At 30.1% G+C, this 11644-nt stretch overlaps 2 protein-coding genes across 2 annotated transcripts; one reads left to right on the top strand and one right to left on the bottom strand.

The window, feature by feature from the left end:
* Positions 1–2418: 2418 nt before the first annotated feature.
* On the top strand, positions 2419–4802 carry LOC126677325 (ribosome production factor 2 homolog). Its single transcript, XM_050371889.2, has 7 exons — positions 2419–2567; positions 2660–2744; positions 2837–3040; positions 3573–3818; positions 3919–4161; positions 4244–4309; positions 4429–4802. Exons 2-7 carry the CDS (start codon positions 2676–2678, stop codon positions 4543–4545), a joined length of 945 nt encoding a protein of 314 aa, XP_050227846.1. The 5' UTR covers positions 2419–2567; positions 2660–2675; the 3' UTR covers positions 4546–4802.
* A 148-nt stretch (positions 4803–4950) lies between these two features.
* LOC126677324 (heat stress transcription factor A-3) lies at positions 4951–7230 on the bottom strand. Its single transcript, XM_050371888.2, has 2 exons — positions 6602–7230; positions 4951–6055 (listed from the first exon to the last, which is right to left on the bottom strand). Exons 1-2 carry the CDS (start codon positions 6980–6982, stop codon positions 5042–5044), a joined length of 1395 nt encoding a protein of 464 aa, XP_050227845.1. The 5' UTR covers positions 6983–7230; the 3' UTR covers positions 4951–5041.
* Positions 7231–11644: the final 4414 nt, after the last annotated feature.

The raw sequence follows: 11644 nt of genomic DNA, 5'->3' as shown, positions 1-11644 counted from the left end.
ATAATAAATTATTAAAAAAATTGCTTCAAATTGATATGTAACCTTCATTAAGTTTACATTGAGTTGACATTAGGTTCACATCGAGTTGACATTAGGTTCACATTGAGTTTACATTGAGTTGATATTAAGTTACATTTCAAAATTAAAATAATTTACTTTTTCGGATTGACATTAAATTTATATTGAGTTGACATTAGGTTTGCATTGCATTGACATGATATTTACACTGAGTTGACATTAGGATTACATTGAATTGACATTACGTTTACATTGAGTTGACATTGAGTCGTCATTAAGTCGACATTGAGTTGATATTAAGTTAATTTTTAAAATTATAATAATTTACTAAAACATTTACTTTGAATTGACATGTAGTTTACATCAATTTTACATTGAGTTGATATTAGATTTACATTCACTTGACATTGAGTCGACATTTAGTTGATATTAAGTTTAATTTATATTAAGTTTACATTGAGTTGATATTAGGTTTATATTGAGTTGACATTGAGTCATCATTGAGTTTACATTGATTCGGCGTTGAGTTGACATTAGTTTTATATTGGATTGACACTGAATCATCATTGAATTTATATTGATTTGACGTTAAGTTGACATTAATTTACACAAATAATTGCGAAAAATCTTAAATAATTTACTTTCAATATACAATTAGTTTATTTTTAAAAGTATGAATTATAAAAACATAATTTTACTATTATAATAAAAAATAATTTCATTTAAAATTTATAATTATTTATCAAAATATTTACTTTGAGTTGATATTTAGTGAACATTAAAATTACATTAAGTTGACATAATTTTATATTAAGTTCACATTAAGTTTACTTTGAGTATATATTGAGTTTACATTGAGTTCATATTAAGTTTATATTCAGTTCATATTAAATTTATATTGAGTTGAAATTGAGTCATCATTGAGTTTACATTGATTCGACGTTGAGTTGACATTAGGTTTATATTGGGTTGACACTGAGTCATCATTGAGTTTACATTGATTCGACGTTGAGTTGACATTAAATTTACATAAATCATTGCGAAAAATCTTAAATAATATACTTTCATTCTACAATTAGTTTATTTTTAAAAGTATGAATTATAAAAAAATAATTTTACTATTATAATAAAAAAATAATTTCATTTAAAATTTATAATTATTTATCAAAATATTTACTTTGAGTTGATATTTAGTGAACATTAAATTTACATTAAGTTTACATAAATTTATATTAAGTTCACATTAAGTTTACTTTGAGTTTATATTAAGTTGACATTGAGTTCATATTAAGTTTATATTCAGTTCATTTATTTTAAATTTACTTTCGACTCATGTCAATAAAATCTTAGATAGTTTGCTTTTAAATTACTATTACTTTATTTGTCATTTTATAAATTATTTTTAATAGTATAAATAATAAAGTTAACATTAAGTTGTCATTGAGTTGACATTAAATCGTTATTAGGTTTATATTGAATTTTTGCCCACCATGGCGGGTCCCACCACCACGTATCCGACCACGACCACCTCGGGTTTGACCAACAAACCATTATATTTTTTAATTTTAACAAGTGAAATATCTTACTAGTCTTACTCATTTATTAATAAAGAGTGTGAAATATAAATATATGTATATTTTAAATTTTTACTGTGTAAATATTTATTAAATAAATTAAATTAGACTAATTTAATAGTAACTTTAAGTTAAACTGATATTTAGTTTATATTTAATTTATACTATAAAAATAATTTCATTCTAATAAATTTATAATAAGATGTATATAATATATATATATATACATTATAGAGCAAATGTTGACAGCAATAAGTTTTTGCCTTAATGGCAAAACACTTGGTCATTCTTATAAGAGGTCAAGGGATCAAATCCCCTCAACCCCAATATGATATTTTTTTTTTAATTTTTATTTATTAAACAAGTATTGGTCCAACCATTAAAAATGGTCAGACCGCCAACCATTGGTGGTCCGACTGGCGTTCTCCAGCATTGGTCCGACCGTTGACTGCGGTGGTCCGGCCGGCGTTCTCCAGCATTGGTCCGACCGTTGACTGCGGTGGTCCGGCCGTTGACCGGCGTTGACTGCGGTGGTCCGGCCGTTGACCGGCGTTGACCGCGGCGGTCCGGCCGTTGACCGGCCAATAATGACTGACCGGTGGTGGTTCGGTTAGAATTGGCCGGTTTATGTAAAATGAGGAGAAATTATTAGGTGTAATGAAAACACAATAGGTAAAATACACCATAGAGATAAAATAGTAACCGCAACTATTAAAAGGTAGGAATGAAAAGAATCTTTTAAAATTGAGGGATTTTTGCAAAAAAAAAAGTTAGGTGATTTATACAAACTTTTGAGTTTTTGGGTGATTTGGTGTAATTTTCTCTTGGTAAAACACATCGAGGCCTCTAATGTGTGAAAAGCCCAAAGATGCCCTAAACCCCATCTCTCCCCATTTTCACTTTAGAACTAAAACCCTAATAACTCATCAATCTCAACCACCTCTGCTCCATTCCTTCTTCCTCTGGCCGTCAAAGGTAAATATTTTTTCTATCTTCATTTCAGTTTTATAGAACAATTTAGCCATTAATTTCTATGTAAACACACTTTTTTTATTGAATTGAATTAGGCAATAATCAGCAACCATGTTAAAGGTGAAAGCACCAGTGAAACCAAGAATCAAGCGTGCCCTTGAGAAAAGAGCTCCAAAACTTGTACAGTAAACTACCCTTTGTTTTCTTTTATCATTTTCTGTTTGTTTCTTGAGAAAATTTAACTCAAATTTCATATTTGTTTTTTTTTGCAGATTGAAACTGGGAAGAAGACTTTGATACTTCAAGGTACAAAGACGAGTAGTGTGTTGAATTCTGTGTTGACAGATTTATTTCATTTAAAGAAAGGGAATGCTATTCGATATACTCGCAAGAATGAAAATATTAGGCCTTTTGAGAGTGGTGGTGAAACTTCCTTGGAATTCTTTTCTCAGAAAACAGATTGCAGCATTTTTGTGGTACGTCCTCTCTTTTTTTTCCCTTGTAAATGAGCTTTCTCTTTTTTTTCCCTTGTAAATGAGCTTATTCTGCTTCTGGGTAGTGCACAGTTTTGAGTTTTAATCACTAGAAAGTCTCCATTTTGTTGGTTTATTGATTCATTTTGTTGGAACTGTATGCTTCGATGCATGTTGTAATGGGTTGTCTTTCACGAGTAATTACGATATCTTACTTTAATGTTACTATTGAACATTGGTTAGTGACAAGCTTGTCGAGTTATTTTAAAGTTAGAATCTAATAATGCCTAGCGCATTCAGTAAGTGAAGAATTTTATTTTATTTTGTTTTTGTATTTTGTTTCATTGCTTCTTTCCATCGATTCATGGATTTGTATAATATTGAATTATAGATGTGCAACCTTTACATAATGTGTATATAAATTGAGCTACTACTTAGATGCTAAAGTTTGGAACTAACTACACCAAAATGCTAAATCTCTGCAAGTGATTTGATGTTTCCACATGTAACGTATGTTGTGCCTTTATTTTTGCAGTATGCTTCCACGTCAAAGAAACGGCCTGATAATCTTGTGATTGGGCGAACATATGATTTTCACATATATGACCTTATAGAAGTAGGGGTTGAAAATTTGAAGACCATGTCATCATTCAAATATGATAAGAAAGCAGCTCCACATGTAGGGTCTAAACCTTTCATTGCTTTCGTTGGAGAAGGATTTGAAAGTGTAGATGAGTTGAAACATTTGAAGGAGGTCTTGCTTGATCTCTTGCGAGGAGAGGTGTGTAATGGCTACCATTTAAATTTTTTATTGGAACAGCTACCATTTGGACATGTGATATGAATTTGTGAAGGATTACTGATAGATCTGATTATTGCAGGTTGTGGAAAATTTGAATCTTGCTGGTTTAGATCGTGTATATGTGTGTACAGCTACATCTTCGAATCGTGTGTTTCTGACTCACTGTGCAATACGCCTAAAAAAGTCCGGTACAGTAGTCCCTCGGATTGAACTGGTTGAAATCGGCCCTTCCATGGATTTGGTAGTTCGTCGAAATCGACTTCCCAGTGAAAGCCTAAGGAAAGAAGCTATGAAAACAGCTATAGATAAGCCTAAGAAGAAGGTCAGCCAGCTAGATTCTGCTTTTGTTTTGTAAAATGTAAAAGATTATGTCATTAACCACCGCATTATTTTTTTGCCTGCAGATTAAAAATGTTAGTGCCGACGCCTTACATGGCACACTTGGAAAGATTTATATTCCTGATCAGAAGGTAAGAGAACCTATTATTGAGTATATATGCATATAATAAGTCTTTGTTATTGTTAAATCTTGTATGTTTGATTTGTTTCTGTAAATTCATGATATGATTGACTTGTTGTTGCATTTTAGCTTGGAGAAATGCAACTACTTAACAAATCAAAAGGTGTGAAGAGAGAGCGCCGAGAAGCCAAGATGAATCGGAACAGCGAGCATGCATCAAAAAAGCAGAAGGAAGATTCTACATAAATTATTTTGACGTACAACCAGCTTCTGCTCTAATTCGTCGTTTTTTGTTTTTGTTTTTAAGTTGGTGCAAATCTCAAATGGAAATTGAAGGGAGAAATACAAATGTAAGAGTCATGAGATGTCTGTTATTCTTTCTTCACTATAGATATACTGCCTGTGAAACAAATGCCAAGAATACCAATTGCAGATTTTAGTTTTGGGCATGTGTATTGCAAATTCAGAATTATTTTAGAGTTTTTATTTCAACTATTTCACAAGTTTTTAGCAACAATCGCTAATTTAAATTCAGAATTGTATTGTTTTTATGTGAAATTCATAATTGTTAGTAAGATATTATGCGCTGCCACCATTAACTCAATCAGCAAGAATTCTTCAAAATAAAATTTTGCTAAATCTCACCGAGTCTAAGAAAGAATTCAAATGAGAGCTTATATTCAATCAATTATTGTATATTAATAATAATAATGATAATGTTCAACAAATAAACCCTATATGACTATCTATCATCCTTCAAGGTGGCCACCTTAAGCTCAGCATCAGGGTTTTCATCAGCCGGAAAGCCGGAACTTCCTGCAGGATGTACAGGACCTAAATCCCAGACATCCGAGAAACTGAAACTTGGTCCTAACTCGGGCACATTATAGGGGATGAATAAGTCTTGGCTAGAACTTGGCATGGAAGTTTGGTTGTCAAATCCAATGCTCCATACATCCTCTTGCTTAACAATACTCTCAATCCCAGAAGATGAAAATTCCTGAAAGTTCTTCTCAGACACCAAATCATCTGGAAAAGAGAAAAAATATTCCGGTCCGAATTCCTGTTGTGGATTCATAATGTTCTTTCCTTTGAACTCGGGATCTCCAGTTCCCAAGTTTGATTGACATTGTCCAAATTGAGCAGGAGTCTCAATAAAACTTTGAGCAGCGGCTAGATCATCTGATATGGGATGTAGCAGGTCTTGTAAGTTGTAGTCAGGAGATTGTTCAAGGGGTACAGGATCCAATTCCGGGACTATAGATGAAAACGAGACATCTTCCCACTCCTCGTGTCTGTACTTAACTATCTGTTGTTTCGGAGGTGATTCTGATTGATCTGGTACATTTTGCTGATGCTTGACAAACTTCTTTTTCATCCTTGATGAGCCAATACATCCTTGTTCCTTGTTTTTCCTGAGACGGTTCAGGAATGCTTGATTCTGAAACAACTTTGCCAAGAAAGAAAACATCTGTTTCTGCCTTAGCTCTGCAGCCTCAAGCTTCCGATTCACCATTTTTACAAGGTGCACAGATCCGTGTTGCTGCTGCTGCAATTCGATAACCTCCTGCATCATCATACTCCTCTCTTTCCTCAGCATCTCTATCTCACTTTCCACCTCTGGTTTCCCTGTTTCAATAGAAGGTCCAGCCTGTGACGACTTGCGCCTCTGAATGTTCTTCAATAGATGCCTCTCACCGCGCCTGAAAGCTTCATTGGCAAATTCCCATTTATCGCTATCAATCTTGCGAAACCCCTGAATACAATAACACTCTTCAAGAATGACTTAATGAAAGAAGAAACAATAAAAACAATGAACGATCATGCAAGAAAATCCGATTCTGTCAATTATCATGCACAAAATGAGCTAATCACACAACAAAATTAATCTCAAAACATGCAGAACCAAGGAAACATAATTATTTAACGAACTTGAAAACAATTTATAGACTTTTCTCCACTTAGAACATTAAAATCTACCTGAAAACAAGATGCAACCTCCCCGCTCCAATTCGTCGGTATTAGCATGAAGATCAAGTCTCAGCCTCTACTACAATACAACCTTATATATATATATATTTCATAATCCATTTTACAAAGAAATAGAAAATTCTTCATAAAACTATTAACTATTACATACAAAATCCATAATCCCCTATACAAAAAATTAACAAATTTACATGTAAATTCGTAAAGTTAGTACAAAGTTGCCCTCAGGTTACATCTTTACTATACAGACAGTGAACAAAATCAAATCTACAGGTTAACTTAACCATCAAGTTAGTGGAAAAAAGATACCCACATAAGTATTTAGTTGCCTGACAAAACTGGAGAAATTGTTATGCTTGAAATTCCTGGGAAGTACGATTTTACAGAATTCGACAGGGTCCCATACTACGAAGCTTTCTCCTGCTGCACCCCACGAGATTATATTGTCAAGCACCTCATCATTCACCAAATCATAAGTTTTCGATAGAAAAGGCGGTACCGGGTTCCCATGTAAGCTTGCAAGTAGCTGCGGGTGCGGCATATCAACAATTTCCATCGTCTCGTCATCAGCATCACCTGTAGAATGAGGTTTTTCAAACACCTCCATTAATAAAGGGCTCTCGAGAGATGGTTCTGAGTTAGAAGATGAAGAAGTAGCTGATTTTGGTGATTTTTTCCTATCTTCTGGGTTCATTTGTTTTTAACCAGTAGTAGTCACACAAAATATCAAAAAGAATGGGTTTTTTTCTGGGTTTTGTTGTTTTATGTTGGTTTTGATGAAGGTAAGATTCTGGAAAAAAATGGAGGGTTTATAAGGGTTTTAAAGGTATCGCCGACAAACTGTTTGATAAAAATCTCGAGAGAGTCGGTGAAACTTCCATTTTGGACCGTGTTTTTGAGGGAGTGAAGTATCCTGGCAACTCAGGTTGAAGAGGTAGTTTATTATGTGGTTAAGCTTTTAAAGAGGGGACAACTTGGGTCCACATGAATAATGTTAGAGAGTTAGTTAGATATTTGTGTCAGGTGTTGGATTTTATTGGGTATTTTGATGTGTGTTTTGTGAATTTTGATTGGTTGTTTGAAAAACTAAAAATGATTACTGTTGAAGTTTGAAGAATTAATTAATGCTTGGTGGCTAAGCTAAGTGTATTGGCCAATTATATCTTATGGCCCATCATTTTCGCCCAAGATTTCTGGCCCAGGATTTATACGTCATTCTGATTTCTGTATAGTAGTATTTTGTTTTATTTTTTAAAAATATTTAATAATTACTTACGCTATTAACTCATTTCACACCTTAATTTGTAAATTCTTAACCTCTGAAATAGTCATTTTTATAATTGTTTAACCCCTTTTTGTCCATATAAGACCAGCGTTTGATTATAAACAAAAAATGACACATAAAATCCCTTAACTTAAGTCGATGTATCATATATTAAAATATATTTACTCCTCTGAAGTTATACCAATTTACTCATTTTGTCACAATCAAAAAAAAAATTACTCATTTAGTCTTCCAATTTCCAGTTTAATCTTTTTGACATACAAATTTTTATTTTTTTATAATTTTTATGAGAATTAAAAAGATTAACTTTATTTATATAAGAAAATTCAAGAAAATAACTTTTTTTACTTTTTCAAAAAAAAAAACGAAAAATAAATTAAAATATATATAAAAAATAAAATCAGCTTTAGAAATAAAAACAGTTAATAGTATATAATTCTTAAACTACAAATAGAAGCAGATGTCAATTTTTTAAAAAACTAATTGCATTTAATTGTTAGTTTTATAATTATGAGCTTTTTTTGTTAAAAACTAAAAAATTAATTTTTAATTTTTTTTTACTCTTTCATCCATTCAACCCCTATATTTTTCAGTTTAATCTATTTGATCTTTTTTTTTCGAGTTTGGTGATGTGAGTCCAATCATCAATTTCTTTTGTCACATCAACACATTTGTGACAAAATTTATAAGTTGTGATGTCAAATATGTTAAACTGGAAGATGAGAGATCAAATGAATAAATAAGTATAAATTCAGAAGTTAAAATATGCATTTCTTTCGTTCTAATAAAGTTATCAACTTTGAGATAATTTTTGGCCAAATGTTGTAAAAAGGCCAAACCTTTCACAAAAATTTCACAAAAGTCCTGACCTTTCAATTTTATCGATTTTGGCCAAAAACTGATTATTTGGTTTCACAAAAGTCCCGACCTTTCAATTTTGTCGATTTTGGCCAAAAATGAATTATTTGGTTTCACAAAAGTCCTGACCTTTCAATATTTGATATGCCACATAGGCGCCACATAGGCGTCACATAGGCAAATTGAAATCAAATTGAGAGTTGGTCACAACTGAAACCAAATAATTTGTTTTTGGCCAAAATCGAAAAAATTGAAAGGTCAGGACTTTTGTGAAACTTTTGTGAAAGGTTTGGCCTTTTTACAATATTTGGCCATAATTTTTTGCCCCAAAACTCTTCTATACTTTTAAAAGTAACAATTTTTAAACTCAATCTTTCTATATTGTTTCTATTTAAAATACATTGATGAACTAGTATTTATTGATATCTACAAGTACATTAAATAAGAATATTATAAGAAAAGTATAGAAAACAATCAGTGATAATGTCATAAAAATTCACCAACTTTACACGTTTTCTCAATTTAATCACGCTTTATACACCAACTTTCCGTTTTTTCCAAATGCATACACGGTGTTGAGGTGACACTCATTTATTTGTGTAATTTGATGAGGTGGAAGCTATTTTTAACCAATAAATAAATATCATGTCAACGCCGTGTATGAATTTGAAAAAAAAAAATTAGTGTATTTTTTATGATCAGTTTAAAAGACGTGATTAAAATGAGAAATCGTGTAAATGCGGTGAATTTTATGAAATTAACCCAAATATTATAAATTTTATAACGATAATTGTGTGTTTTTTTATATTTTGTGATAAAGATAAAGTGTACAATTCTATTGGGATGGAGAGAGTATTATTTTATTTATTTTCATGTAATAATTTATAATTGTTTGCAATTTTTAGTTTTAATTTAATGTTTTACAAACACTTTAAAATTCTTTCATAAAATTTAAATGTCTAAACAGTACTACTAACACTATACATGAAATTTAATAAAATGAACAAGATACAACTAAATAAATGTATTAAATTTATCCCACAAAAAATAAAAATAAATCATATCTTAAATTACATTTTTGTCATGTTAAACATCTATAGTTAAGTTCAAAAAATTCCTGAGAGGAATGAGAATAAGTATGAAGTATGAGCCTGTGTTGTAAATTGAGAGAAAACAATTCAACATAAATTCATTTCACCCTTCAAATTTGTAATTTTTTAATAAATAAACTCACCTAGCCGTCAAGATTATTTTTTTGTTTCGACTGCCGTTAATGGTGTATTCTTGCCATTGACGGTAACCATTCCTTTTTTTTATTGTTTTATTTACATAGATAAAATAAATAACTGATTCTTTTTTCATCTTTTTTGGTTTGTTGGTAAATTTATCGACGAGATACATCATATCAATATATATTTGAATCAAAAATCAGGGATAAATCACGACCTTTTTAAGACTGAAGATGAAATTGTTTAGAAGTTATATTAGTTTTTTTATGATTCTTTTTTGATAATTTTTTTTGTGGTGATTGTTTTTCTTTTTAAAAAATTTGTTGGCATTTCTAAATCAAAAATTAGTTTGTTGCTTTTTATGTAGTCGTGGTGAATCTCCTGTTAGACAGCAAAGAATTGAATTCTTATAATGGTAAATCAGTTATGTAATTTTGATTTTATAAGGCGATCTACAAATAAGATTTTGCTTCTTATTTTATGTTAGATTATTAAATTTTTTTTTTTTTAAAATTGTTATACTTGTAGCTGCTTAATATTAATGAAAGGTTATTTTGATTGTCAAAAAGAACTCACATTTCGTCAAAATTGGATATATACGCTTATAATTCCAAATTGGAATATAAAATGATCCAACTTTGACAAACCATGGATTAGTATTTGTTAAAAAATACAGATTTAAAAAGTTACATTTTTATCGCATTCCATTTGAGAAAATTATATATTTTGAATATTTCCATTCTATTTGACTTCTATTTTTAAAATATTTTTCACACTATTTTTTTAACCTCCTCAATTAAAAGATTTATAAGACTAATTTCAAAAATTCTATTGATAAACTTTTCATATGCAGTATGGCACCGGCAAATCTACCCATAGTCCCATAGTCCCATAGCACGCCACTCACCCGTCAATTAATGCTCAACCTTTTCTTCAACTCATTTATTTGCCAAAAGAACCATTTTGTCTACATTCTCAACATCATCAATACATCACTTTCAATCCTCATCTAAGCCTTCAACTGCTGATCCAACTAATATATACATACATAAAAAAAAAATATTTCTATTTTAAATTAGGCCTAATTACTTAAAAACCATTCACCTTATAACTTTTTTCATTTATACCACGACCTAGGAAAATTTTCAATTGTACCCTATTTTCGATTTTTATGTTTCGTTTGTACCCCAAGAGTAATTTTTTTGATAATTTAATTAATTTAAAGATGAAAATATTAAAAACAAGATAAATAAATGATTAACATTAACGTTTTATTGGAATATAGGTTAAAAATGAAACACTAATTTAAACTTTTTTTTAAAAAAAAATAGGTCAATTCAACTCATTAGGGTAGAGATGAAACATAAAAAACAAAAATAGGGTACAATTGAAAATTTTCCTAGGTCATGGTATAAATGAAAAAAAGTTACGAGGTAGGTGGTTTTTAAGTAATTAAGCTTTTAAATTATTCTAAAATAAAAAAAAGAAGTTAAAATACTCTAGATACTCTTATTTAAATTTTTAATTAAAAAAATATTATTATTTATTTTTATAGATTTTAACAATTATAGACAATATTAATAGTTCCAATTGACACCTTAATTATAGCTAATTAGAATAAATTTTAAAATTATCTTAGAAACTTTATAAAACTATAAAGGGCCGTTTGGTTCGCCATAAAAAGGGGAGTGTGGGAATGGGAATAATTCCCATGTTTGTGTTTGTGTTTGTCAAATTGTACTAGGGAATGGAAATGTGATTACCCCTTTAATGGAAATCACTCATTCCCCCTTACCTCATGGGAATAGATTTTTTGGAATGAGAATCAAAATTTTACAAAATATTTTAATAATAAATATATAATTATTAAAAAAACTATTTTAAAATATTTATTTTAAAAAATATATTTAAAATAATAAAAAAACTTTTTTTAATATTTTTCTCAAAAATAATTTTTTAATTTTTTTAAATAATTTTAATTTTT

This window comes from Mercurialis annua, linkage group LG4 (genome assembly GCF_937616625.2).
Source record: "Mercurialis annua linkage group LG4, ddMerAnnu1.2, whole genome shotgun sequence".
NCBI lineage: Eukaryota > Viridiplantae > Streptophyta > Magnoliopsida > Malpighiales > Euphorbiaceae > Mercurialis > Mercurialis annua.
The sequence above is the reverse complement of the archived record's forward strand: the minus strand, read 5'-3'. Positions and strand labels throughout refer to the sequence as shown.

Bases quoted from the DNA above. Each gene is read 5' to 3' on its own strand.
- LOC126677325 (XM_050371889.2), top strand. From the start codon at position 2,676: ATGTTAAAGGTGAAAGCACCAGTGAAACCAAGAATCAAGCGTGCCCTT. The intron at 3,041-3,572 runs GTACGTCCTCTC...TTATTTTTGCAG, and splicing joins CAGATTGCAGCATTTTTGTG to TATGCTTCCACGTCAAAGAA. The intron at 4,162-4,243 runs GTCAGCCAGCTA...TTTTGCCTGCAG, and splicing joins TAGATAAGCCTAAGAAGAAG to ATTAAAAATGTTAGTGCCGA.
- LOC126677324 (XM_050371888.2), bottom strand. From the start codon at position 6,982: ATGAACCCAGAAGATAGGAAAAAATCACCAAAATCAGCTACTTCTTCA. The intron at 6,056-6,601 runs GTGGGTATCTTT...TATTGTATTCAG, and splicing joins TCAGGCAACTAAATACTTAT to GGGTTTCGCAAGATTGATAG.